At 35.8% G+C, this 27,461-nt stretch overlaps 1 protein-coding gene and 1 long non-coding RNA gene across 3 annotated transcripts in view; one reads left to right on the top strand and one right to left on the bottom strand.

Moving 5' to 3' along the window:
* Positions 1-10,206, bottom strand: part of LOC145720122 (uncharacterized) — a 43,712-nt gene extending 33,506 nt beyond the window's left edge. For both annotated transcript variants that reach the window (XR_014142875.1, XR_014142876.1), the window contains exon 1: positions 10,026-10,206. This is a non-coding gene — a long non-coding RNA (uncharacterized LOC145720122). The remainder of the gene's footprint in view (positions 1-10,025) is intronic.
* A 19-nt stretch (positions 10,207-10,225) lies between these two features.
* PLK4 (polo like kinase 4) lies at positions 10,226-26,992 on the top strand. Its single transcript, XM_006727412.3, has 16 exons — positions 10,226-10,472; positions 11,126-11,221; positions 12,012-12,107; positions 12,187-12,301; positions 12,549-13,575; positions 14,550-14,650; positions 17,131-17,498; positions 18,330-18,434; positions 19,008-19,110; positions 20,090-20,239; positions 21,100-21,233; positions 21,326-21,417; positions 21,561-21,705; positions 22,747-22,887; positions 25,850-25,956; positions 26,355-26,992. Exons 1-16 carry the CDS (start codon positions 10,443-10,445, stop codon positions 26,455-26,457), a joined length of 2,913 nt encoding a protein of 970 aa, XP_006727475.2. The 5' UTR covers positions 10,226-10,442; the 3' UTR covers positions 26,458-26,992.
* The last annotated feature ends 469 nt before the right edge of the window (positions 26,993-27,461 follow it).

The following is a 27,461-nucleotide window of genomic DNA, read 5'->3' as shown; positions in this document are numbered from 1 at the left end:
ACTTATATATGAACCTCATGGTGACCACAAATCGAATAACTATGACAGATACACAAAAAATAAAGAGAAATAAAGCCAAACAAAATACTACACTCATCAATCACAAAAAAAGAGAGCAAGAGAAAAGAAAGAAAGAACTACAAAAAGAACCAGAAAATAAATTTTTAAAAAGTTTTTATTTAAATTCCAGTTAGTTGGGGCACCTGGGTGGTTCAGTAACTGAAGCATCTGCCTTTGGCTCAGGTCATGATCCTGGGGTCCTGGGATCAAGCCCGCCTCAGGCTCCCTGCTCAGCAGGGAGTCTGCTGCTCCCTCTGCCTCTCCCTAGTGCTCTCTTTCTCTTTCTCAAATAAATAAATAAATCTTAAAAAAAATAAAAATAAATTCCAGTTAGTTAACATACAGTGTAATATTAGTTTCAGGTGTATAATATAGTGATTCAACACTTCCACATATCAACCAATGCACATTACAAATGCACTCCTTAATCCCCATCACCTACTTAACCCATTCCCCCACCCACCTCCCTTCTGGAAATGATCAGTATGTTCTCTACAGTTAAGAGTCTGTTTCTTGGTTTGTCTCTCTCTCTTTTTTTTCCTTTGATCATTTGTTTTGTTTCTTAAATTCCACACATGAGTGAAATCGTGGTATGTCTTTCTCTGACAATGTTATCTACCATGAGGACTATAGTTTTGGTTTTTATTTTTTAGGTTTATGATCCATTTTTAGTTAAATTTTGTGAAGGTTGGGGCACCTGGGTGGCTCAGTCGTTAAGCATCTGCCTTCGGCTCAGGTCATGATCCCAGGACCTGGGATCGAGCCCCTCATCAGGCTCCCTGCTCAGCAGGAAGCCTGCTTCTCCCTCTCCCACTCCCTCTGCTTGTGTTTCCTCTCTTGCTGTGTCTCTCTCTGTCAAATAAATAAATAAAATGTTAAAAAAAATTTTTTGTGAAGGTCATAAGGTCTGTGTCTACTTTTTTTTTTTTTTGCACTTGGATATCCTGCTGTTCTAGCACCATTTGTTGAAAAGACTTATCTTTCTTCCATTGTATTGCCTTTGCTCCTTTGTCAACAATCAGTTGACTATATTTAGGTGGGTCTATTTCTGAGCTCTATATTCTTTTCCATTGACCTACTTGTCTGTTCTTTCACCAATACCTACCTCACTGTATTGATTACTGTATCTTCATAGTAACTCTTGATATTAGGTGGTATCTAACCTCCAAATTTGTTTTTCTCTTTCAATATTGTGTTGGCTATTCTGGGGTTTTTGCCTCTCCATATAAATTTTAGAATTTTTGGTTTTAAATTTTATTTATTTTTTGAGTATAGTTCACACAATATTAGTATATTAGTATCAGGTATATAATATAGTGATTCAACAACTCTATATATTATGCTATGTTCACCAGAAGTGTAGCTGCCTCCTGTCACCATACAATGCTATTATATTATTGACATATTCCCTGTGCTATACCTTTTATTCCATGACTTCCATAATTGGAAGCCTGTATCTTCCATTCCCTTTCACCCATTTTGACATCTCCCAGCCTTCTCCCTTCTAGCTACCATCAGTTTGTTTTCTATATTTATATATCTGATTCTGCTTTTGGTTTGTTTATTCATTTTGCCTTTTAGATTCCACATTTAAGTGAAATCATATGCTATTTATCTTTCTCTGATTTCACTTAGCATAATACTTTCTATGTCTATTTATGTTATTGCAAATGGCAAGATCTCATCCTTTTTTTGACTACATAATATTCCAGTGTGCATGCGTGTGTGTGTGTATTCTTTATTCATCTATCGATGGACATTGGGTTGCTTTCATATCTTGGCTATTGTAAATAACGCTGTAGTAAACATAGGGGTGCATACATCTTTTCAAATTAGTGCTTTGTTTTCTTTAGGTAAATGCCCAGTAGTGGAATTACTGGATCATATACTATATCTCTCTTTTTTTTAAGATTTATTTATTTATTTGAGAGAGAGAGTGTGCATGTTAGTGGGGGAAGGGGCAGAGGGAGAAGGAGAGAGAGAATCCTAAGCAGGCTCCATGCTGACACACAGCTTGATCTCATGACACTGAGATGATGATCTGAGCTGAAATCAAAAGTTGGATGTTTAACCAACTGAGCCATGCAGGCACCTCTGGATTATATGCTATTTCTATTATTAATTTTTTGAGGAACCTCTATGCTGTTCTCCACAGTTGTACCAATTTACATTCCTACCAACAGGGTGCCAGTGCTTTTTCTCTTGCCAACATTTGTTATTCTTGCCAACATTTGTTATTTCTTGCCTTTTTCATTCTATCATTGTGACAGGTGTAAGTGATATCTCACTGATTTGCATATCCCTGATGATTAGTAATGTTGAGCCTCTTTTCATGTGTCTGTTGGCCATCTGGATGTCTTTTTTTAAAATGATTTTATTTATTTATTTGAGAAAGAGAGCATGGGGGGCAGAGAGAGAAGCAGACTCCCTGCTAAGCAGGGACCCCGACATGAGGCTCAATCCCAGGACCCTGGGATAATGACCTGAGCAGATGCTTAACTGACTGAGCCACCCAGGCCACCCAGAAGACACCCTGAATGTCTTCTTTATAAAAATGTCTATTCAGGGGCGCCTGGGAGGCTCAGTTGGTTAAGCGACTGCCTTCGGCTCAGGTCATGATCCTGGAGTCCCTGGATCGAGTCCCGCATCGGGCTCCCTGCTCAGCAGGGAGTCTGCTTCTCCCTCTGACCCTCCCCACTCTCATGTGCTCTCTCTCTCAAATAAATAAATAAAATCTTTAAAAAAAAAATGTCTATTCAGGTCCTCTGTCCATTTTTAATTGGATTATTTGCTTTTTTTGTGTTGAGTTGTATACATTCCTCATATATTTTGGATATTAACCCATTATCAGATATATCATTTGCAAATATCTTCTCCCATTCAGTAGGTTCCTTTTTTGTTTTGTTGATAGTTTCTTTTGCTATGCAAAAGCTTTTTAGTTTGGTGTAGTCCCAATAGTTTATTTTTGCTTTTGTTTCCCTCGCCTCAGGAGACATATCCAGAAAAATGTTTCTATGGCTGATGTCAGAAAAATTACTGTCTATATTTTCTTCCAGGAATTTTATGGTTTCATGTCTCACATTTAGGTCTTTAATCCATTTTGAGTTTATTTTTGTGTATGGTTTGAGAAAACAGTCCAGTTTCATTCTTTTGTATGTGGCTGTCCAGTTTCCCAGCACCATTTATTGAAGACACTGTTTTCTCCCCATTGGATATTTTTTGCCTCCTTTGTCATAGATCAATTGATCATATAAATGTGGGGTTATTTCTGGGTTCCCTGTCTCTTTCATTGATGTATGTGTCTATTTTTGTGCCAGTATCATATTGTTTTGATTATGACATCTTTGTAATGTCTCTTAAATCTAGAATTGTGATGTCTGTAGCTTTTTTTTCTCTTTCTCAGGATTCCTTTGGCTACTTGGGGTCATTGGTGGTTCCACACAAATTTTAGTATTATTTGCTCTAATTCTGTGAAAAATTCTATTGTTATTTTGGTAAGGATTGCATTGATTCTGTAGATTGCTTTGGGTATGTGGACATTTTAACAACATTAGTTTTTCCAATCTATGAGCATAGAATATCTTTCCATTTATTTGTGCCATCTTCAATTTGTTTCATCAATATTTTACAATTTTCAGAGTATAAGTCTTCCACCTCCTTGGTTAAGTTTATTCCTAGGTAATTTATTCTTTTCGGTGCAATTGTAAATGAAACTGTTTTCTTAATTTCTCTCTCTGCTACTCTGTTATTAGTGTATAGAAATGCAACTGATTTCTGGGTATTAATTTTTTACCCTGCAAATTTACTGAATTCACTTATTCTAATAGTTGTTTAGTAGTCTCTAGGGTTTTCTACATAACCTGTCATCTGCAAACAAATAGTGGCAATTTAAATTCTTCCTTACCAATACAAATGTCTCTTCTTTTCCTTGTCTATTGCTATGGCTAGGACTTTCAGTACTATGGAGAATGAAAGTGAAGAGAATGCACATCCTTGTCTTATTCCTGATCTTAGAGGAAAATATTTCAGTTTTTTACCATTGAGTATGATGTTACCTGTGGGTTTTTCATTTTGCTGAGAATCTTTATAATGTACAGATGTTGAATTTTGGTCAGATGCTTTTCCTGCATCTATTGAGATAACATGATTTTTTTTATCCTTCATTTTGTTAATGTGTATCACACTGATTGATTTGTGAATACTGAACCATCATTATAGCCGAGGAATAAATCCTACATGAACATTGTGACTGATCTTTTTCATGTATTGTTGAATATGGCTTGGTAACATTTTGTTGAGGATTTTTACATCTTTATCAGGGACATTGGCCTGTGGTTTTCTTTTTTTGTGGTGTTTTGTCTGGTTTTGTTATCAGGGTAATGATAGCCTCACATAATGTATTTGGAAGCTTTTCTTCCTCTTTTATTTTTTGGAATTGTTTGAGGAGAATAGGCATTGAATCTTCTTCTTCTTTTTAAGATTTTATTTATCAGAGAGAGAGAGAGCACACAAGCAGAGGGAATAGCAGAGGGAGAGGGAGAAGCAGGCTCCCCACTGAGCAGAAAGCCCCATGCAGGACTCTATCCCAGGAACCTGGGATCATGACCTAAGTCTAAGGCAGACACTTAACCGACTGAACCACCCAGGCATCCTGGCATTGAGTCTTCTTTAAATGTTTGGTAGAATTCATTTGTGAATCCATCTGGTCCTGGACTTTTATTTTTTGGTAGTTTTTGATTACTACTTCAAAGTCGTTACTTGTAATTGGTCTATTCAGATTTTCTATTTCTTCCTGGTTCAGAGTTGGAAGATTGTATGTTTCTAGAAATTTATCCATTTCTCCTAAGTTGTTCAGTTTGTTGGCATATTATTTTTTATAATATTCTCTTATAATCCTTTGTATTCCTGTGGTGTCAGTTATTACTTCTTACCTCCATTTCTGATTTTATTTATTTTTGTCCTTTCTCTTTTTTTCTTGATGAGTCTGGCAATTGGTTTGTCCATTTTGTTTATCTTTTTAAAGAACTATCTTTGAGGGGTGCCTGAGTGGCTCAGTCATTAAGCATCTGCCTTTGGCTCAGGTCATGATCCCCAGTTTCTGGGATCGAGTCCTGCATCGGGCTCCCTGCTTGGCGGGAAGCCTTCTATTCCCTCTCCCGCCCGCCCCCCCGCCCCCGGCTTGTGTTCCCTCTCTTCCTGTGTCTGTCAAGTAAGTAAATAAAATTTTTTTTGAAAAAAGTTTTAGGGGCACCTGGGTGGCTCAGTCGTTAAGCGTCTGCCTTCGGCTCAGGTTATGATCCCAGGGTCCCGGGATTGAGCCCCACATCAGGCTCCCTGCTTGGTGGGAAGCCTGCTTCTCCCTCTCCCACTGCCCCGCTTGTGTTCCCTCTCTATCTCTGTCAAATAAATAAATAAAATCTTTAAAAAAAAAAGGTTTAACAAAAGAACTATCTTTGGTTTCATTGTTTTTTGTTTTTTTAGTCTCTATGTAATTTATTTCTGCTCTTAAGTCTTTTTTTTTTTTAAGATTTTATTTATTTATTTGACAGACAGAGACACAGCGAGAGAGGGAACACAAGCAGGGGGAGTGGCAGAGGGAGAAGCAGGCTTCCCACAGAGCAGGGAGCCCAATGAGGGGCTCGATCCCAGGACCCTAGGATCATGACCTGAGCCGAAGGCAGACACTTAACGACTGAGCCACCCAGGCACCCGGAGCTCTGAAGTCTTTATTATTTCCTTTCTTCTACAGACCTTGGGCTTTGTTTGTTCTTCTTTTTCTAGTTCATTTAAGTGTAAGGTTAGATTGTTTGAGTTTTATCTTGTTTCTTGAGTTAGGTTTATTTGCTATATACTACCCTCTTAGAACTGCTTTCTTAGAACCAGAGATTTTGGACTATTGTGTTTTCATTTTCATATTTATGTATTTTTTTATTTCTTCTTTGATTTCTTCATTGACCCATTGGTTGTTTAGTATCATGTTGTTTAGTCTGCACGTGTTTGTGTTTTTTTCCAGTTTTTTTCTTGATTCATTTTTTGTTTCATACTATTGTGGTTAGAAAAGATGCATGATATGATTTCAGTCTTCTTAAGTTTATTGAGACTTGTTTTGTGGCCTAACATGTGATCTATCCTGGAGAATGTTCCATGTGCACTTGAAAAGAATGAGTTCTTTTTGTATAGAATGTTCTTTATATGTCTGTCATGTCCATCTGGTCCAATGTGTTATTCAAAGACATTGTTTCCTTACTCATTTTCTGCCTGGATGACCTATCCATTGATGTAAGTGGATTTTTAAAGTCCCCAACTATTATTGTATTACCATCAATTTCTCCCTTTATGTCATTAATATTTTCTTTATGTACTTATGTACTCCAGTGTTGGGTGCATAGATACTTACAATTGCTATATCCTTTCACTGGATTGATCATTTTAACATTATATAATGCCCTTCTTTGTGTCTTGTTACACTGTATTTTTAAAGTCTATTTTGTCTTAATATAAGTATTGTTACCCTGGCTTTTTTTGCCTTCCATTTGTGTAGTGAATGTATTTCCATCCCTTCACTTTCAGTCTCTGTATTCATCTTTAGGTCTGAGGTGAGTCTCTTGTAGGCAGAATATAGATGGGTGTTCTTTTTTATCCATTCTGCCTCTCTATGTCTTGATTGAAGCACTTTTACATTTATATTTAAAGTAATTATTGATAGTTATGTACTTACTGCCATTTTAAAAATTAATTTTCAGGAAAGAGAAAAGACCCAAATAAATAAAATCACAAATGAGAAAGGAGAAATAACAACCAATAGCACAGAAATACAATTATAAGAGAATATTATTAAAAAACTATGTGCCAAAAAATTGGACAATCTATAAGAAATGGATAAATTCCTAGAAACATGAATTACCAAAACTTACACAGGAAGAAATAGAAAATTTGAATGTGCTGATAATCAGCAAAGAAATTAAATCAGTAATTAAAAAATCCCAACAAACAGAAGTCCAGGACCAGATGGCTTCATAGGTGAATTCTTTCAAATATTTAAAGAAGAGTTAATACCTAATCTTCTCAAACTATTCCAAAAAATAGAAAAGGAAGGAAAACTTCCAAATTTATTCTAGGAGGTTCCCATCGCCCTGATACCAAAACCAGATAAAGACACCACAAAAAAACAGAACTACAGGCCAATATCTCTGATGAACTTAGATGCAAAATCCTCAAGAAAATACTAGCAAACCAAATCCAACAATACATTAAAAAAATCATTCAGCACAATCAAGTGGGATTTATTCCTGGGTGCAAGGGTGGTTCAGTATTCACAAATCAATCAACATGATACATCGAATCAATAAGAGAAAGGAGAAGAGCCATTTAATCTTCTCAATAGATGCAGAAAAAGCATTTAACAAAGTACAACAGCCATTCATAATAAAAACCCTCAACAAAGTAGGTTTAGAGGGAACATACCTCAACATAATTAAGGCCATATATGAAAAACCCACAAGGTAACATCATCCTCAATGGGGAAAAACTGAGAGCCTTTCCCCTAAGGTTAGGAACAAGACAAGGATGTCCACTCTTACCACTTTTATTCAATATAGTACTTGAAGTCCTAGCCACAGCAAACAGACAACACAAAGAAATATAAGGCATCCATATTGGTAAGGAAGAAGTAAAACTTTCACTATTTGCAGATGACATGATACTATATATAGAAAACAAGAAGGACTACACCAAAAAACTGCTAGAACTGATAAACAAATTCAGTGAAGTGTCAGGATACAAAATCAATGTACAGAAATCTGTGGCATTTCCATACACCAATAATGAAGCAGCAGAAAGAGAATTGATCCCATTTACAATTGCACCAAAAATAATAAGACACTTAAGAATGAACCTAATTAAAGAGGTGAAAGACCTGTACTCTAAAAACTATAATACACTGATGAAAGAAATTGAAGATGACACAAAGAAATGGAAAACCATTCTATGCTCATGAGTTGGAAGAACAAATCCTATTAATATGTCTATACTACCCAAACAATCTACATATTTAAAGCAAACCCTATCAAAAGACCACCAGTATTTTTCACAGAGCTAGAATAAACAATCCTAAAATTTGTAAGGATCTACAGAAGACCCCAAATAGTGAAATGAATCTTGAAAAAAAAAAAAAAAAAAAGCTAGAGGCATCACAATTCCAGACTTCAATTTATATCACAAAGCTGTAGTGATCAAAACAGTATCATACTGCCACAAATATAGACACATAGATCAATGGAACAGAACAGACAACTCAGAAATAAACGCACAATTTATGGTCAATTAATCTTTGAGAGAGCAGGAAAGAATACCCAATGGGAAAAAGTCTCTTCATCAAACATTGGTAAAACTGGTCAACTACATGCAAAAGAATGAAACTGGACCACTTTCTTACACCATACACAAAAGTGATTTCAAAATGGATGAAAGATCTAAATATGAGACCTGAAGCCATAAAAATCCTAGAAGAGAACATACCAGTAACTTCTATGACATTGGCTGCAACAACTTCTTTCTAGATATATTTTCTGAGGCAAGGGAAACAAAAGCAAGAATAAACTACTGGGACTACATCAAAATAAAAAGCTTCTGCACAGCAAAGGAAACAGTCAGCAAAACTAAAAGGCAACCTATGGAATAGGAGAAGGTATTTGTAAATGACATATCTGATAAAGCATTAGTATCCAAAATATATAAAGAACTGATAAATCCCAACAACCCAAAAATGAATAATCCAACTAAAAAATGGACAGAGACATGAACAGACATTTCTCTAAAGAAGCCATACAAATGGTCAACAGACACATAAAAAGGTGCTCAACATCACTTACCATCAGGGAAATGCAAATCAAAACTACAATGAGATACCATCTCACACCTGTCAGAATGGCTAAAATCAACAATATAAGAAACAATGTGTTGGCAAGAATGTGGGGAAAAAGGAACCCCCTTGCACTGTTGATGGGAACACAAGGTGGTGTAGCCAGTCTGGAGAACTGTATGGAGGTTCCTCAAAAAGTTAAAAATAGAACTACCCTATGATCTAGCAATTGCACCCCCCAAAAAAATACAAAGACACTAATTTAAAGTGATACACGCACCAGGATGTTTATAGCAGCATTATCTACAATAGCCAAACTATGGAAGGAGCCCAAGTATCCACTGATTGATGAATGGATAAACAAGCTGTGGTATATATAGAATGGACTATTATTCAACCATAAAAAAGAATGAAATCTTGCCATTTGCAACAACATGATGGAGCTAGAGAGTATAATGCTGAACGAAGTAAGTTATATGATTTCACTCATATGTGGAGTTTCAGAAACAAAACAAATGATCAAAGGAAAAAAAGAGAGATAAGCCAAGAAACAGACTCTTAACTATAGAGAATAAACTGATGGTTACCAGAAGAGAGGAGGGTAGGGGTTATGGGTGAAATAGGTGTTGTCATGTTGAGCACCGAGCACCACCACTCCCCACTCTCTCTCTCAAATAAATAAATAAAATCTTAAAAAAAAAAAAAACCAATATCTAAGTTTGTGGTGTCATTCGTTTTAAATCCTTAATAAATATCAGTTTTCTCATCTGCAAAAAGTGGATCATTCCAACCTTATAGAAGGCTCCTTTAATCAATACATTGCATAAAGTGTGTGAGATCTCTTAAATGTGCTATACAAATTACATAACAGCAATTTACCAAAATAAAGAATGGAGTTCAATTTCTTAAAGCAACATACACATTCATTACAGTTAGGAAAATCTATGCAGTAAACGCAGAGGTACAAAGGGTGTTTAAGCTAGGTAATGATTTGTTTTTTCCCTGTGCTGGCCTGTCAAATTTAAACATTTGAACTTTTTAAAATCGTTTTAAAATCTTTATAGAAATGGAGATAGTTTTCCGGACAGTCAAGTGAGTAGCCTACCAGTTGTCTCATCTCTCAGTCTAGCTCTTTTATCCACAGTAAACCCGGCCGTCTGAAAGCTTGACTGCCAACACTCCCTAGCAATGCTGCAGGGCCGCCAGAGCATTTCCGGTTCTAGGCCCCTTCGGCCGTGCAGGAGAGCCTGCCGCGCATGCGCGCCCGGTTTCTTTACGTCACGGCTAGCCTGGCTGGGACGGCAACCGGCGGGAGTTTTTCAAAATGGGAGCGCGGAGGCGGCGCCCAGGTCTCGGAAGGTGCCGGGGAGGCCTTTCAGTGGCTGTGCAGCCGTCGCCCGGAGCGGCGGCCTAGAGAGCCAAGCCTGATGGGCGCCAAGACCGGCTGGCTGCTTGGAGCGCTGCCTCAAAGGGACTGCGTGAAGGAAGCTAATCTGGGGAGCACAGGCCTGAGCCTGGAAATATGGCGACTTGCATCGGGGAGAAGATCGAGGTGAAAAGTCTTGGCAATCGTCTGCAGGGCAGGGTGGAGGTGGGGTGGGGTAGTTGGAGTGGCAGGACTCGAGACTGCGGCAGAGAGGGGACCAGGCGAATCTAACGGCTGCGGGGCGGGCGCCGAGGTGATTTGGGAGAGTCCCAACCGCCGGCCAGGCTGTCTAGGGCGGAGCGCCCCGCCCCTCAGGCTGGGGTGTTGGGGGAAAGGTGAGTCGCTCGCGGCCCCGCCCGTCCGTCTCCGGACACCAAGGCTATCCCGCCGGGTCTGCCGCGCTAGAACAGGGCAAAACTGCCACCCCCTTCTCCGAGGGGATGGCGGTTACCTCAGGCGGGAGCTGCGGCGGGATTCCAGCGGAGCCCTCTGCGCCCAGGGGTTGGCTGGAGGTGGGAACAAGGAGCTGAAGTTGCACTGAGGTTGAGAAAGCAGTTCATTAGCGTGCTGTATCTGAAGCCCAGCCTGGACTTTCAGGGATCCCCACAAGACGTCAGCATGCTTTCCACCCCAGACACCTGCTGTATGGAGGTGTAATACCTGCTTGAATTTTGAATTCATATTCCCCTCTTGATCCATTTTATCATCTTTTTCCAGTCTCTTCCTGTCTTTTTTACTCCTGTGAGTCATCACACATATCTTTAATTTTAACTTTAAAGGATTTTAAAGTTGGGAATCTGCTTGGTAAAGGATCATTTGCTGGTGTCTACAGAGCTGAGTCCATTCACACTGGTTTGGAAGTTGCAATCAAAATGGTAAGAATATATTAATCAACTTTTCACCTCTACTTTGCAAGTAATTAGAGAGGTGACTTAAATTGTAAGAAACTCTTTACCTATGAGGCTTTTTTTTAAATTAAGGGTGGAGAGAACCCATTGCTTATGCAGAAGACAATAGTGCCAAGTCCAGCGATTGACCTTACAGATGTGTTAGGAGATCCTTGACTGTGCTTAAATAAGTGTTTTATTTTCATTCATGTTCAGTAGACCTAGTACTTGTTATTATGCAAACTTGTAGTAATTGATAGAAATCAAAGAACAAATAATTTGTTTATAATAATGAGTAGGACTTGTGCTACTTCTATATTACACTTGTAACACTCTAAAATACTATGTTTTGATTGTTAGGGGGTCAGTCTAATAGGAGTATCATAAACAAATTAAGAATCACTTAATCTAAACCAGGAGGGAAAGGGAAGTTTTATTTTAAAAGCTTGTTTAGTAGAAAAAGAGGAACAGATTATTTAAATCTAGCGTGGCTAGATTTTTGTTGCTTGTTATAGATATGATAGTTGTGCTCTTAAATTCTTTAAGTTGGGAAGGGATATTAGAATGCATTGGGTAAACTTTTACTGAATGTCCATTCTGCCAAGCACTCTGTTAGGTGCATGGGGAAAACAGACAATAGAGTAAATTGACCTCATAAAGAAGTAGATAAAAGAACTTAAGAATATTTTAAAGTATACTTTCTCTCCAGAGTTAACTTCTGAAAACTTCACATTTGGAAGGTCATCATCAACATTTAAATGTCTCATGTTATTTTTAGATAGATAAGAAAGCCATGTACAAAGCTGGAATGGTGCAGAGAGTCCAAAATGAGGTGAAAATACATTGCCAGTTGAAACATCCTTCTATCTTGGAGGTAATACAAATTTTATAAAAGTGACCAAGGACATTGAATTTTTGTATATTATCATTTACTATGCCCTTTTACATTTCAGCTGTATAACTATTTTGAAGATAACAATTACGTGTATCTAGTATTAGAAATGTGCCATAATGGAGAAATGAACAGGTATCTAAAGAACAGAATGAAACCATTCTCAGAAAATGAAGGTAGGTGGCTGCTTTTTTTCTTTTGTGTATTTAAATTTTACTCAATGGCCCAGTTGTCTTAAGGGGACTTAAAGGATATTATAAAATTATCATAATAGTACTTTGGTTGGTAAAACTAAGCTGCAAGCTGGTGTTCTAATGTAATACTGTGACACATGTACTTGGGTTTCTAAAAACTGAATTCTAAGATTCTAAATACTGAATCAGATTTTCTAAATTATAAATTTTATTTTTTGCATTCCAACAGCTCGACACTTTATGCACCAGATCATCACAGGAATGTTGTATCTCCATTCTCATGGTATATTACACCGGGACCTCACACTTTCTAACCTCTTACTTACTCGTAATATGAACATCAAGATTGCTGATTTTGGGCTGGCAACTCAATTGAAAATGCCGCATGAGAAGCACTATACATTATGTGGAACTCCTAATTACATTTCACCAGAAATTGCAACTCGAAGTGCACATGGACTTGAATCTGATGTTTGGTCCTTGGGCTGTATGTTTTATACATTGCTTATTGGGAGACCACCTTTTGACACTGACACAGTCAAGAACACATTAAATAAAGTAGTATTGGCAGATTATGAAATGCCAACTTTTTTGACAAGAGAGGCCAAGGACCTTATTCACCAGTTACTTCGTAGAAATCCAGCAGATCGTTTAAGTCTGTCTTCAGTATTAGACCATCCTTTTATGTCCCGAAATTCTTCAACAAAAAGTAAAGATTTAGGAACTGTAGAAGACTCAATTGATAGTGGACATGCCACAATTTCTACTGCAATTACAGCTTCTTCCAGTACCAGTTTAAGTGGTAGTTTCTTTGACAGAAGAAGACTTTTGATTGGTCAGCCACTCCCAAATAAAGTGACGATATTTCCAAAGAATAAAAATTCAAGTGATTTTTCTTCTTCAGGAGATGGAAGCAGTCTTTATACTCAGTGGCGAAATCAAGAACAAGAAACCAGTAATAGTGGAAGGGGAAGAGTGACCCAGGATATAGAAGAAAGGCCACATTCTCGATACCTTCGTAGAGCCCATTCCTCTGATAGATCTGGCACTTCTAATAGTCAGTCTCGAGCAAAAACATTTACAGTGGAACGATGTCACTCAGCAGAAATGCTTTCAAAATCCAAAAGATCAGGAGTAGATGAAAATGAAGAAAGATACTCACCTACAAACAGCAATACCAATATTTTTCACTTCTTTAAAGAAAAGACATCCAATAGTTCTGGATCTTTTGAAAGACCTGATAATGATCAAGCACGGTAAGAAGAATTCTATCAAAAACATTTTATTTTTCTATAAATGTTATATTAGTACAAATAGGAAGCGGCATCTAACTAAGGAGGGTTAATTTTTTCTAATATTGTCAGATGTTCCTGGGGTACTTCTTAGCTATGATTTCTATTTCTTATTAGAAAGAAAATCAGAATGATGATTTTTAATTGTAGTTAAGAAACTCTTCCATAGGGGCGCCTGGGTGGCTCAGTCATTGGGCATCTGCCTTCGGCTCAGGTCATGATCTCAGGGCCCTGGGATCGAGCCCCGCATCGGGCTCCCTGCTCAGCGGGGAGCCTGCTTCTCCCTCTCCCACTACCCCTGCTAGTGTTTCCTCTCCTGCTGTGTCTCTCTCTGTCAAATAAATAAAATCTTTAAAAAAAAAACAAAAAACCTCTTTCATAATGAGTGTATGTGCTCATGAATGTGTTTAATACTTGAGAATTTTGTTTCATTTTTTGTTTTATAGGAAGCAGGTCTCCAGTGCAAAGTATCATATTAAACGTGTCTGAACCCTAAAGTACTCTGATAGTAACTGTTTCTCTTTCTCTATCCCTCTCTCTCACACACACACACACACACACACGCACACACACACTCACTCACACACAAGCTGAGCAAGTGATGAGTAATCGTATTATTGACTGCTTCTCACATGAAGGCAATTTTTTAATGATTGTAGTGTTTATTTTTTCCTTTTTCTGATCTTTGATTTTTATGCTTAAATTACAAGATGGCAGTAGCCGTGTAGAAACATTGTCACAGTACCATTGGCATTTTGATCTGGAAGTTTAGCTTCTTAGAGACAATTTAATTATGCAAATATTGGTTTCTGTAGTTACTCTAAAATTTTTAGGTATTCAGGTCAAAAGATAACTACCTTTTTAAATATTTTTATCTTCAAAAGTCATTACCTCATAATTTTTTTATTAGTTTATCGGAATTTTTTTTCTCTGTTTAGCTCCAGTCATCTTTGTCCAGGAAAAACTCCTTTTCCATTTCCAGACCAAACGTCTCAGACTGAAATGGTGCAACAGTGGTTTGGGAATCTGCAAATAAAGGGTGAGTTTTCTGTTTGGGTTTTTTAAAGAAAATAATACATTAAAAAATAATAATAATGCATTTTCAATAAACTATATTACAATAACAGTAATAATAACTTTACTCATTTTGAGTATTTGCTATATCAGTTACTGTCCTTAATGCTTAACAAATATTAACTTATTAAATTCTCACACACAAAAAATACGAAGCTAGGGGTGCCTGGGTGGCTCAGTCGGTTGAGCGTCTGCCTTCGGCTCAGGTCACGCATGATCTCCGGATGCTGGGATGGAGCCCTGCATCGGGCTTCCTGCTCAGCGGGGAGTCTGCTTTTCTCTCTCTCCCTCTGCCCCACCCCACTGCTTGTTCTCTTTCTCTCAAATAAATAAATAAAATCTTTTAAAGAAAAATATGAAGATAATATCATTAGCCCTATCTTATTTGTGTTGCAGAGAGCTTAATTTTCCAAGCTATACCACTGCCTATAAGCAGAGGAGCCACGATTCCAATACAAGCAGTCTGGGTCATAGACTTTACTCTTTATCTCTCTGTTCTTGCAGCCTGTCTGTAAGAAGCACCTACTATCAGTGCCTATAAAATAATCAAAAGATGGTTGACCTTATTTTTAAGTAGAAGCTGATGTGGACATCATGGTTTACCAGTGGGACCTTACATACACTAAAGTACACAGCTACTAAAACCTTAATGGGTTTTTTTTGTTTTGTTTTGTTTTGTTTTTTTAAGTGAGCTCCAGGCCAACATGGGCTTGAACTCACAAACTTGAGATCAAGAGTTACATACTTGGGCGCCTGGGTGGCTCAGTCGGTTAAGCGTCTGCCTTTGGCTCAGGTCATGATCCCGGGGTCCCAGGATCGGGCCCTGCATCGGGCTCTGTGTTCAGCGGGAAGCCTCCTTCTCCCTCTGTCTCCCCCTGCTTGTGCTCTTTCTCTCTCTCTCTCTTAAATAAATAAAATCTCTAAACAAACAAACAAACAAAAGTGTTACATACTCTACTGACTGAGCCAGCCAGGCACCCCAAAACCTAAACATTTTTAAACAGCTGTCATCCAGGTCATTATTTTAGATTCAGAGTTTGACAGTTCAACATTTCTTATTAATGAATATGACAGACTCACAGAAGGTGGGTTGGAAATAACCGTGGAAAAAAAGGGAGAATAAAAAAGAAAACATATGGGGAGGAGGAGATCATTTCGTACTAAGTATTATATTACTTCAAAGAGTACATAATATGACTATAATTTAAGCAGAGTTGTTATGTTACCGCAAGCATCTATTCTTTTTTTCTTTTTAAAAAATATATTATTTTCAAGAGCCCAAAAGGGAATTAATCTTTTTATGTGTACTTGCTGATGATAATAATTCAAGTTTATGGTTTTTAAACTATAAGATTGCCGTGTACTTAATCTTGCACTTAACCTTCTGTTGTGTTGATAGATACTTCTGTTTGGTAATACGGATATATCTGAGATGGAGAAATAAGCTTGTTTATAATCTAGTAGTGCTCCTGCAATTTTAAAGAATATTATTTGGTACAAAATATTTCTATCATAATGGAAGTAGGAGAAAGGAAAGCACTAACAAGTCATTTAGGGAAAAAAATGCAATATATATTTTTACAGTTTAGCATTTGAAAAATTGCCTTAATCAGATCTATATAGTCTGATCATTTAGGGGGCTTTAAAAAAATAATATTCCCATGTGAACTCTAAAACCATATAAAATATAAATGGGTAAAATTCAACAAGAACTCTTAAAAAATGTGGGGCAAATACCCTTGTAATATTAAATATTAATCATAATATGAAAACTATTTCATATACTGTTTTTGCTTTTACTTGCATATTTTATAAGTAAAGATGATGACAGTCCTCAGCTTAAAGAGGATACATTTACATATTACATAGAATGATTACCTGGGAGCTCCTCAAATCTGTACTTGTTGGAACACTGGCAGTTACTTATTTTAGAATTAGTAAGTGACCCTGATTTTGCCTTGATTGAAAAATGAATTTCATATTAATATCTTTTTTTTCTTAGTTTTAGGAGTATAAAGGTATATCTTTGCAATCTGGATTAAAATGTTCTTTTAAAGTCATTCTTGGGGAGCCTGAGTGGCTCAGTCGGTTAAGTGTCTACCTTCTGCTCAAATCATGATCCCAGGGTCTGGGATTGAGCCCCACATTGGTCTGCCTGCTCAGTGGGGAGTCTGCTTCTCCCTCTTCCTCTGCCTCTGCCTCCTCCCACCTGCTTATGCTCATGCTCTATCTCTCTCTCTCTCTCAAATAAATAAATAAAATCTTTAAAGTCATTCTTGTATATGTCTTATCTTAAAACTGCTTATTTGTTAGAAATATTATAAGCATTTTTTTTACTAGATTTCTTTTGTACCTCAAAACAAAATTATACTAGCATGACATTGTGTTGTGTAGACTTGTTTTTTTCATTTTTCACTAAATTGCTCCATTCTGTGTATAATGCAGCTCATTTAAGAGAAAATACTGAACACAACAGCATTAGCCCAAACAGAGATTTCCAAGGCCATCCAGATTGGCAGGACACATCAAGAAATGCTTGGACTGAGACGCGAGCCAAAAAGAGCCCTGATGCTTCTGATAATGTGCATCCTGCAAAACAGCTGAATACCATGAAATATATGACTGCATTTCAAAGTAAACCGGAGATAATTCAACAAGAATCTATTTTTGGCTCAGATCCTCTTTCTGAACAAAGCAAGACTAGGGGTATGGAGCCACCATTGGGTTATCAGAAACGTACACTACGAGGCATTACATCTCCTTTGACTGCTTACAGGTTAAAACCGATTAGACAGAAAACCAAAAAGGCTGTGGTATGTCTATCATTTTTCTAAATTACTATGTGGTATTTTCCTTGAGTATGTGGTTTCTTGTATCAAATATGTTTCTTTTAGTTCCTGTACTTTTGATATTTACATGAGAAACTCATTTAAAAGTAAAGAGACCGGGAGTTTATGGAAAAATAGCTAGTGTTTTCTTCTGGCTACTTTAAGAATGGTGAATTGGTACTGATAAGTTTTGAATTTTAAATTATTGATAATGAGAAACATTTAAAAATAACAGGGGCTAAATACTGTGTTAAATATTATTTTATTTACAATTCCAATTACTAAATTAATATTTAATACTGCTTTTTGCTTTTGTCTTGTTTTGGTATTTAGTCTCAAATGAAAAAGGTAAACTAAAAAATAAAAATTTTTTTTAACACCTGGAATTATTTAAAGAAAAAGTATACACAAAATCAAGTTTAGAGTTTAAATTGATGTATGAATTGGGAATAGCGATTTTAATTTTTTAATTCCATTTTCCTCCTGTTTGTACCTTGCTTTCTGTTTCACCCAATCTGCCTTTGTTTGGCTTGCTTTTGTCTTCTCAAAGTCCTTATTCTCCACCCCTACCTTCTGCTTTCGTTCTGCTCTCTGGTTATCATTTCACACTTAATTATGCCTTCTTACCTTTGCTCCTTATGTTTCACAATTGTGCTCAAATACACCTGTGGTGTAGACTGTTGCAGAGAAGCAGCCATTTGATTTTGACTTGAATTTTTGTTTCTGCTATGGTTAAGTACTTTTAAGTGTTATATATGTCAGAGCTATTATAGTAAACAAGAGAATTGTTCCTAATGTTAGTTTCTTGTTTTTTAGGTTAGCATACTTGATTCAGAGGAGGTATGTGTGGAGCTTCTAAAGGAGCATACATCTCAAGAATATGTGAAAGAAGTTCTTCAGATATCTAGTGATGGAAATATGGTAATGTGGCTTTACTTTATTTTGCAACTTTAAATCATCATTAAGCATTTAGCATTCCAATTCGTTCTACAAGGATATCGTTAAAATATTTAAAAATTGGTTTTCTTAATGTGATAGTATCTCTGAAATTCAAAAACTAAAATAGCATATTACATATATTTAATGTGGTTTTAAAAATAATTATAACTTGTAGCAAATCTAAACTTTAAGCTTAAGTTTGAAAAGCAAAATAACTGGGGCGCCTGGGTGGCTCAGTCGTTAAGCGTCTCCCTTCAGCTCAGGTCGTGATCCTAGGGTTCTGGGATTGAGCCCCATATCGGGCTCCCTGCTCAGCAGGAAGCCTGCTTCTCCCTCTCCCACTCCCCCTCCCTCTCTCACTGTGTCTCTCTCTGTCAAATAAATAAATAAAATCTTAAAAAAAAAGCAAAATAATTACTTCTAGGGAATATTTAACATTTTCAATAAAATAATATTTAATTTTACATGTGCGCTCTTTTCATAATTTTATTAACAAAATATAGCACTCTAACTTAATAGCATATAATTAGAATTCTTAAAAAAACTTTTTGGCAGATCACTGTTTATTATCCCAATGATGGAAAAGGTTTTCCTCTTGCTGATAGACCACCACCCCCTACTGACAACATCAGTAGGTACAGCTTTGACAATTTACCAGGTATGTAAATTTACCAGGGAATAAATTTAGATAATGGATTTATACATACGTAAACTCCGTATGTGTGGATATCATCGATTGTAAATGTCTTGCTTCAGCCAGGCTGCAGCTCATGTTCTCATACTTTATATATGGTGAGATGTGGTGTAATTTACTAATCCGATGTTTATTCATAATCTGTGTTATCACGTATTTAAGTAAAAACTATGGAATATTAGTCATATATCACACAAATATACGTACACTTGTTTAGTTACTAATTTGTCTAGAATCTTGTTTAAAATTCAACATAAAGTATCAATTTTTGACTTTTGAAAGCATTATTATGCTCCATAAATGATCATCTATAATTATGGCTAACCAAATTTGACTCCTTGTTCAGCTTCTGGATATTATGGATGGGGGAATTAAATATTGAATAGTAAGACTTCACTGAAGTGACTTTTAGAATCAAACAAGAAAACCTATCTAACCTAACCCTATTAGAAATCAAAACAGATAGACAAGACTAAATACTGTAAGTGACTATAGTTACAGGGAATTGTAAAAACTAATTTTGAATAGTAGGACCACAAAACTCTATGCTTTACTAACATAAAAAGAACTACATCTTTTCCTGATAGTCTGATTCTGATTTCTCAGGTAGAAATTTTTTCATTTCAATTTTTAAAACTTTTCTGGAATCATTACTTATAATAAGGAGTCAATGAGTCAAAGAAAGAGATTTTTTAAATAATCATGGTACTATTCATCAGATTTTGTTATATACTTCTTGGGAATTGTATTATATTGTCTTTAGTTTTCATTACAATAATAGACTTGCATGACTAAAATATCTTTATTTTGGTAATGAGGTTTCTAACCTATCAACTTGAATTTTTGAGGAAGAGTAGAGATCAATATTAAACTTAGGGAATTTATATGTCACATCAACACTTTATTTCCTACTATTAGGTAATTTTTTTCTTTTCTTCCCTAGAGAAGTACTGGCGAAAATATCAATATGCTTCCAGATTTGTACACCTTGTAAGATCTAAATCACCCAAAATCACTTATTTTACAAGATATGCTAAATGCATTTTGATGGAGAATTCCCCTGATGCTGATTTTGAGGTTTGGTTTTATGATGGTAAGTACCATTTAGAAATGGTAATTTTTTTCCCTTTAGTTTATAATTTAGTAGTTGTGTTTTTTTTTTTAAATTCAGCACCACAAGTTTATGAACTATATATTCATACAAATTAATTACACAGCACAGTGTACTATATGCTAAATATGTTAACCAAATTTATTTATATATACTTTCATGTAAACAGCTTATTCTCCAATACGTATATTAGTCCTCTTTCCCTAAATAGCTTAGATTTAACAACATTCAGGTTGGTAGTACAGAATCACCTGAAATAAATATCCTGTTTCTTAATAGAAACTCAAATGGACATATACCAAATGATGAAAATTAGAAATGTGGCAAAAGGATAGGGTTGAACTAGAGAATATTATTTTCTAAATCTATTCTATAAAGATGGTTTACTTTTTAATCGGTAAAACTCCCTTTAAGGGACACCTAGCACATACACTCACACGGTACACATATAATTATAGCTATCCTTCAGTTATTTATTTATTTTTTTTAAATACTTAAAGGCTTTATTATACGCTTATGTCTAATTGAAATCCATGTAAACAGTTACACTGAACACATTCTTTATGCATTATACTTGAAAATATAAGACACCAACTTAAAGGACTTCTTAGAGAGATCAGTGATTTTTTTAAGATATCATAAAAGTATCAGACTTAAGCCAGATATATGCAGAAAAAAATGGATGGCCTATATTTACTGAATACATTTAGAGCCTCATTTTATTAATGTTCAGTGAGTGAATATAAATCATACCTTGATCTTTATGCACTAGTATGATAATGAGTATAAACAGGAATATTTAAAGAAATGATAAAAGAGTAGTTTTCTTCTTATTCTTTAAGGAGCAAAGATACACAAAACCGAAGATTTAATTCAGGTGATTGAAAAGACTGGGAAATCTTATACCTTAAAAGGTGAAAGTGAAATTAATAGCTTGAAAGGGGAAATACAAATGTATATGGATCATGCAAATGAGGTATGTACCTAGTTGTGGTAGGTTTTTCATACCAATTAATAGTGATTCCAAGTGACAGATGAAATAATGACAGCACTATTCTTTTGAAATAGGGCCATCGTATTTGCTTAGCACTGGAATCCATAATTTCAGAAGAGGAAAAGAAAAGTGGAAGTGCTCCCTTTTTCCCAATAATTGTAGGAAGGTAAATGTTTGAAAAAATTTTAAATATGTCTAAGATGTATCGGAAATGTTAAAAAAAAGTAGTTTGGTGTTTACATTATTTTTTAGTTTTCTGTAATTTGAAAGCTTTAAGGGAATATATTCAGACATTTCTTTCCCCTTCAGAAAACCTGGTAATACTAGTTCACCTAAGGCCTTATCACCTCCTCCTTCTGTGGATTCAAACTACCTGATAAGTGATAGAGCATCTTTGAATAAAATGATGAATAGTGCTGCTTATCCAAAACCGGCACCAATACTTAATCCTTCTGTAAGTAAATATATGTCACTTCTATACTTTAAACTCTTCAGTGATTGCCTCATGCCCTTCATATAAAATTTAAATTCCTTACTATGGCCTTACTATCATCTGTCTACTTCTCCCCTGCCTACTTACCCTGTACTGTCTATGCCTTCTTTAGTTCTTCAAGTAAATCAAACTTTCAGGGCCTTTTCACCTGCTATTCACTTGACCTGGAACTTTTCTCTAACCTCTTAATGGCTAATTCTTTCTCATCCTTTAGGTCTCAGTTTATTTTTTTTATTTTTATTTTTTTAAAGATTTTATTTATTTGACAGAGAGAGAGTACAAGTAGGCAGAGCGGCAGGCAGAGGGAGAGAGAGAAGCAGGCTCTCCACTGAGCAGGGAGCCCGACATGGGGCTCGATCCCAGGACCCTGAGATCATGACCTGAGCTGAAGGCAGATGCTTAACGACTGAGCCACCCAGGGGCCCCCAGGTCTCAGTTTAAATGTTACCCCTGTGAGGCCTAACCTGTCCCCTCTGGGAAAATGCAAAATATGTTACTATATATATCATTTTATTTTTACTAATAAAATATCATTGACTGCCTTAATATCCATGATAGATCATTGGTTACATAAACTTATTAAATTTTTATTCAGTGAACTGTCATGCCTATAAATACTATATAGCAATACAGAAAAATGCAACATTAAAGAAATAGATCTGTGTATACTCATACACATATACGTATATACTGTAATTGCAGTTATGAAAAATTGTACCTTGGGGAAAAAAAAGGCAAAAGAAATCTACCTAAATGAAAACAGCAACTGATTTTTCTTTTCTGTATTTCTCTAATTTTCCATAATGTGGTTATATACTTGCATTTTTTTGTTAATATTTTAATTTAAATCTGAAGTTTATTATGTGATTATATCTTAATTTTTTAACTTTGTTATTAAAAATTATTTTCAGCTAATGAAAATCTAGTCATTTTTCAGTTTTGCTGAAGTTGGCTTATAAAAATGCTAAGGAATAATATCTTTTTGTCTTTTACTGTTTGTAGATGGTTACAAATGAAGGACGTGGCTTTACGGCTGCAGCTTCTGGAACAAACATCTCTTCTAGTAGTCTAAAAGAATGTCTTCCTAAATCAGCACAACTTTTGAAATCTGTTTTTGTGAAAAATGTTGGTTGGGCTACACAGGTGAGAAGTTTTTATAGTAAAGTGAATTTTCTCAGTATGAATTTCTTTAGTTTTCACAGTCATTAGACAATTACCAAAAAAATAAATAATTTTAAAGATTTCTCTTTGCAAGAAAGATTTTACACCTTTTTTTACATTGGTTATATTAAAATTTTAGACATTTTTTATTTGTACACACTTGGAGAACTCTAGATATTGTTAATAGATTGGTAAGGCGTAAGTGATTTGTTTTTGACATTTGTTTTTACAGTTTTAAAAACAAGTGTTTTAAACCCAAATGTCCACTGATAGATGGATGAAGAAGATGTATGTGTAGGGGCGCCTGGCTGACTCAGTCCATAGAGCATGCAACTCGATCTCAGGGCTGTGAGTTCAAGCCCCACATTGGGCATAGAGCCCACTTAAAATTAATTAATAAATAACTATACATACATACATACATTAAAAAAAAGTATGTGTATATACACAATGAAATATTACTCAGCCATAAGAAAAAAGAATAAAATCTTGCCATTTTTGACAACATGGGTGGGCCTAGAGGGTATTATGCCAAGTGAAATAAGTCAGAGAAAAACAAATATATGATTTCACTTACATGTGGAAGCTAAAAAACAAAACAGAAAGAAGCTCATCCATACAGAAAACAAACTGGTCATTGCCAGAGGGGAGGAGGATTGGCAAACTAGGTGAAGGGGATTAAGAGGTACACACTTCCAGCTGTAAAATAAATAAGTCACAGAAATGAAAAGTACAGCATAGGGAATATATAGTCAATAATACTGTGATAGTGTTGTGACAGATTGTGAGCACTGAGTGGTGTATAGAATTGTTGAATCACTATGTTGTATACCTGAAACTAACATAACATTGTATGTCAACTGTGCTTCAATTTAAAAAATAAATTAAAAACAGAATAGAGGGGCGCCTGGGTGGCTCAGTTAGTTAAGTGTCTGCCTTCGGCTCAGGTTATGATCTCAGGTCCTGGGGTCAGCCCCATGTCGGGCTCCCTGCTCGGTGGGAAGCCTGCTTCTCCCTCTCCCTCTGCCCTTCCATCCTGCTCATGCTCTCTCTGTCTCTCTCTCTCAAATAAATAAAATCGTAAAAAACAAACAAACAGAATAGAGGTGTCTCATAATGGCTACTTATTGGGAAGTGAGAATGATGTTCATGACATTTAGTTTTACAAACTATTTTTAATCTATTACTAGAGTAACTCAATTGGCAGAAAAGGATTTTTGCATTTAAAAATTAAGTCCAGGGGCTCCTGGGTGGCTCAGTCATTAAGTGTCCTCCTTTGGCTCAGGTCATGATGCCAGGGTCCTGGGATTGAGCCCCGCATTGGGCTCCCTGCTCAGCGGGAAGCCTGCTTCTCCCTCTCCCACTCGCCTTGCTTGTGTTCCCTCTCTCACTGTGTCTCTCTCTGTCGAATAAATAAATAAAATCTTTAAAAACTAAATTAAATAAATAAATAAAAATTAAGTCCACATTGAGTTTCATACTTACAGAATTATATGTAGGTGTGAGCCTATATGTATATATTATCTGAAAGCTTGAAGATTGGAGACTTGAGCATAGTACATATAATTTTTACTTACTAGTGAAGAAAAATGCATCTTAGACCTTTATGAGGGTAGGAAATAAATGAAGGGAACTCAGCATTTGTTGAGTACCTGCTCTGTGGTACCATGTTTCTCACATACATTGTCATATATAAAGTTGGTGTTACCTCCTTTTATAGATAGTAAAATTATGGCTTATAACTGTTGACTGACTTGCACAGTCTTACTTGGTAGTTGGCAGTCTGGTTGTAAACTCAGGTCTGTTTGATTCCAGTGACCATGTGTTCTCTCTGCTGTTTGGAGTGCCACATTGTATATTAGTGACTATTATCAAATATCAGTGACTAAAGGAATAAGTTGCAAAGGCTAAGGTGTAATGTTCTCAGGCAGAAGAGAGATTCTGTAGCCCAAGAACAAAGAATAGAGGGAAATCCTAATTTAAGAAAATGTTACTTTTGTTATTTCCTAAATCTCTTCTTGGTTAGAAATGCTGTTGGAGGGGCTCAGTCATTAAGCGTCTGCCTTTAACTCAGGTCATGATCCCAGGGTCCTGGGATCGAGCCCCATATCGGGCTTCCTGCTCGGCGGGAAGCCTGCTTCTCCCTCTCCCACTCCCCCGCTTGTGCTCCCTCTCTCACTGTGTCTCTCTGTCAAATAAATAAAATCTTTAAAAAAAAAAAAAAAAGAAAGAAATGCTATTGGAGTCGGGGGGGAGGACACAAAACTACTCAGACATCATAGTAGAAATGAATGGGAAACAGGATTCATTTAGAATAATTTTCATATTTTAATGCCATAGCTATTAAAGGAATAATCAGAAAAGATGTGAATATTCTCAGTGCTACTACCATCACAATCCCATATTTGTAGTTTTCTGAGAGGGTTGCTTTTTTTTTTTTTTTTTAAGATTTATTTAATTTGGGACGCCTGGGTGGCTCAGATGTTAAGCGTCTGCCTTCGGCTCAGGTCATGATCCCAGGGTCCTTATATTGAGCCCTGCATTGGGCTCCCTGCTCCTCCCTCTCCCACTCCCCCTGCTCGTGTTCTGCTCTCACTATCTCTCTCTCTCTTTCTCTGTGTCAAATAAATAAAATCTTTAAAAAAAAAAAGATTAATTTATTTAAGAGAGAGCGAGCGCACGCTCGTTCAAGCACGAGCAGTGGGGGTGCAGAGGGAGGCAAGCAGACTCCCTGCTTAGTGGGGAGCACTATACGGGACTTGATACTAGGACCCTGAGATCATGACCCGAGCCAGAATCAAGAGTCAGATGCTTAACTGACTGAGCCACCCAAGAGCTCTGAGCATTGTTTTTTTTAACTGTGTGAAAGTCCAATAAACATGAGTACCTTTTAAGAACTTTAAATCTTCTACTGTATAGTAATTTTGCACACTTATTTTTCTAGTTAACTAGTGGAGCTGTGTGGGTTCAGTTCAATGATGGGTCCCAGTTGGTCGTGCAGGCAGGAGTGTCTTCTATCAGTTATACATCACCAAATGGTCAAACAACTAGGTAAGTTCTTAATATAATGGTTGAGATTTAGCTCTTTGCTATATAATTTTGTTTTCTCTGTATGTTGAAATAAATGATTTAATAAAGTTTTGTATGTTCTTTAGATTAGGGCCTTCAATTTAATGAAGAATCCAATTTTCAAGTCAGCTCAAGTTTTTGACCTAATTTTCTTTTTATTATTTAAATACATTTAGAAAGTGGCCTACTTTAAAAGGAAACAAACTGGATATGCTTAACTTGATTTAGGTATCTACTTAAATAATTTTGTGTAATTTTTCTGAGGTGCCTCTTTCATTGAAGAATTACTGAAAAATAGCATATGCCTTTTGGTAGTCTCATACAAACCAATTAATTAAGTTATGTTTTTGTCTTTTTTTTTTTTCTTTTGCTTCACTTAGGTATGGAGAAAATGAAAAATTGCCAGATAACATCAAACAGAAATTACAGTGTCTTTCTTCCATCCTTTTGATGTTTTCTAATCCAGCTCCGAGTTTTGAATAATTAAAGCTCCTTTTAGATACATAAGTCTAATAAATAACTTTGTTGGCTTTCAAGTAAAGTGACTTTTTTTATTTAATCTAACTTCCTCAGAAAGCCTTTCTATAAAAGACAGTTTTAATCTATACCATAATGGATGTATTCTAATGAGAGAACAAAACAGAATGAAACTTCTAAAATGTACTGGTCATAGATTAAAATAGTACACCGGACTTTGCTCTTAGAACATATACCCCCAAACTTTGTGTTCATATATTTGTATTGAACAGTCTTTTAAAAGCAAAAATATAAATGGTGTGTGGTATATTTATGCTTTTTTTATTGTTTCCCCTACTTCTCAGACATGTTGAGAATCATGGAAAAAACATGCTGGAGTCTTTGAGGTTTTCACCATGTAAATAATGTGTATTTATGTTGTAAGTAACATATGTAAACATGTATATTTGTTTTATATTTATTTTTGTAGCGCCAGTTTCTAATGAAACATTTTTGAAAATGCATTTTGTAAAAAAAATAAATACAGAGATAAGTTGCTTTATCTTTTGATTTATTTAATTAAATATTTTAAAGTAAGTTACTAGTAAGCTCATTTTAAAATTATGTTGCCTGTTTAGGAGCCAGTTTAATTTTTTAAATTAATTTTGCAAATGGTAAATACATTGTTTCTCTACCTTTATTTGAAAATATCTGTATATTTTAATGATAAACATTTTAACACTGTAGAACTTAATATAATAGTTAAAATGAAGAAAAAGAATATTTGATAGTGGACAGCCATTACCTTTTACTCAAGGTAAAATAGGAATGAAATAAAACTATATAAATATGATAAAGTCTTTTTAACTTAATGTTTCCTGCTGTTTCTTAGAATTAGAAATATTTGAGCTAATTCCATTTAGTAGACAGGAATACCTAATACCACAATTATTCAACATTGTTTTGGACATTTTTGCCTAAGGCAATGAGAAGAATATTAATTTGCAACATAATTTGCAGAGTTAATAAAA

Source organism: Leptonychotes weddellii, chromosome 2, assembly GCF_054177405.1.
Source record: "Leptonychotes weddellii isolate Sample4059 chromosome 2, ASM5417740v2, whole genome shotgun sequence".
NCBI classification, from domain to species: domain Eukaryota; kingdom Metazoa; phylum Chordata; class Mammalia; order Carnivora; family Phocidae; genus Leptonychotes; species Leptonychotes weddellii.
Note: the sequence above shows the minus strand (reverse complement) of the source record. Positions and strands in the feature narration are given on the sequence as shown.

Bases quoted from the DNA above. Each gene is read 5' to 3' on its own strand.
- PLK4 (XM_006727412.3), top strand. From the start codon at position 10,443: ATGGCGACTTGCATCGGGGAGAAGATCGAG. The intron at 18,435-19,007 runs GTAATGTGGCTT...ACTTTTTGGCAG, and splicing joins TATCTAGTGATGGAAATATG to ATCACTGTTTATTATCCCAA. The intron at 21,418-21,560 runs GTAAATGTTTGA...TTTCCCCTTCAG, and splicing joins TTCCCAATAATTGTAGGAAG to AAAACCTGGTAATACTAGTT.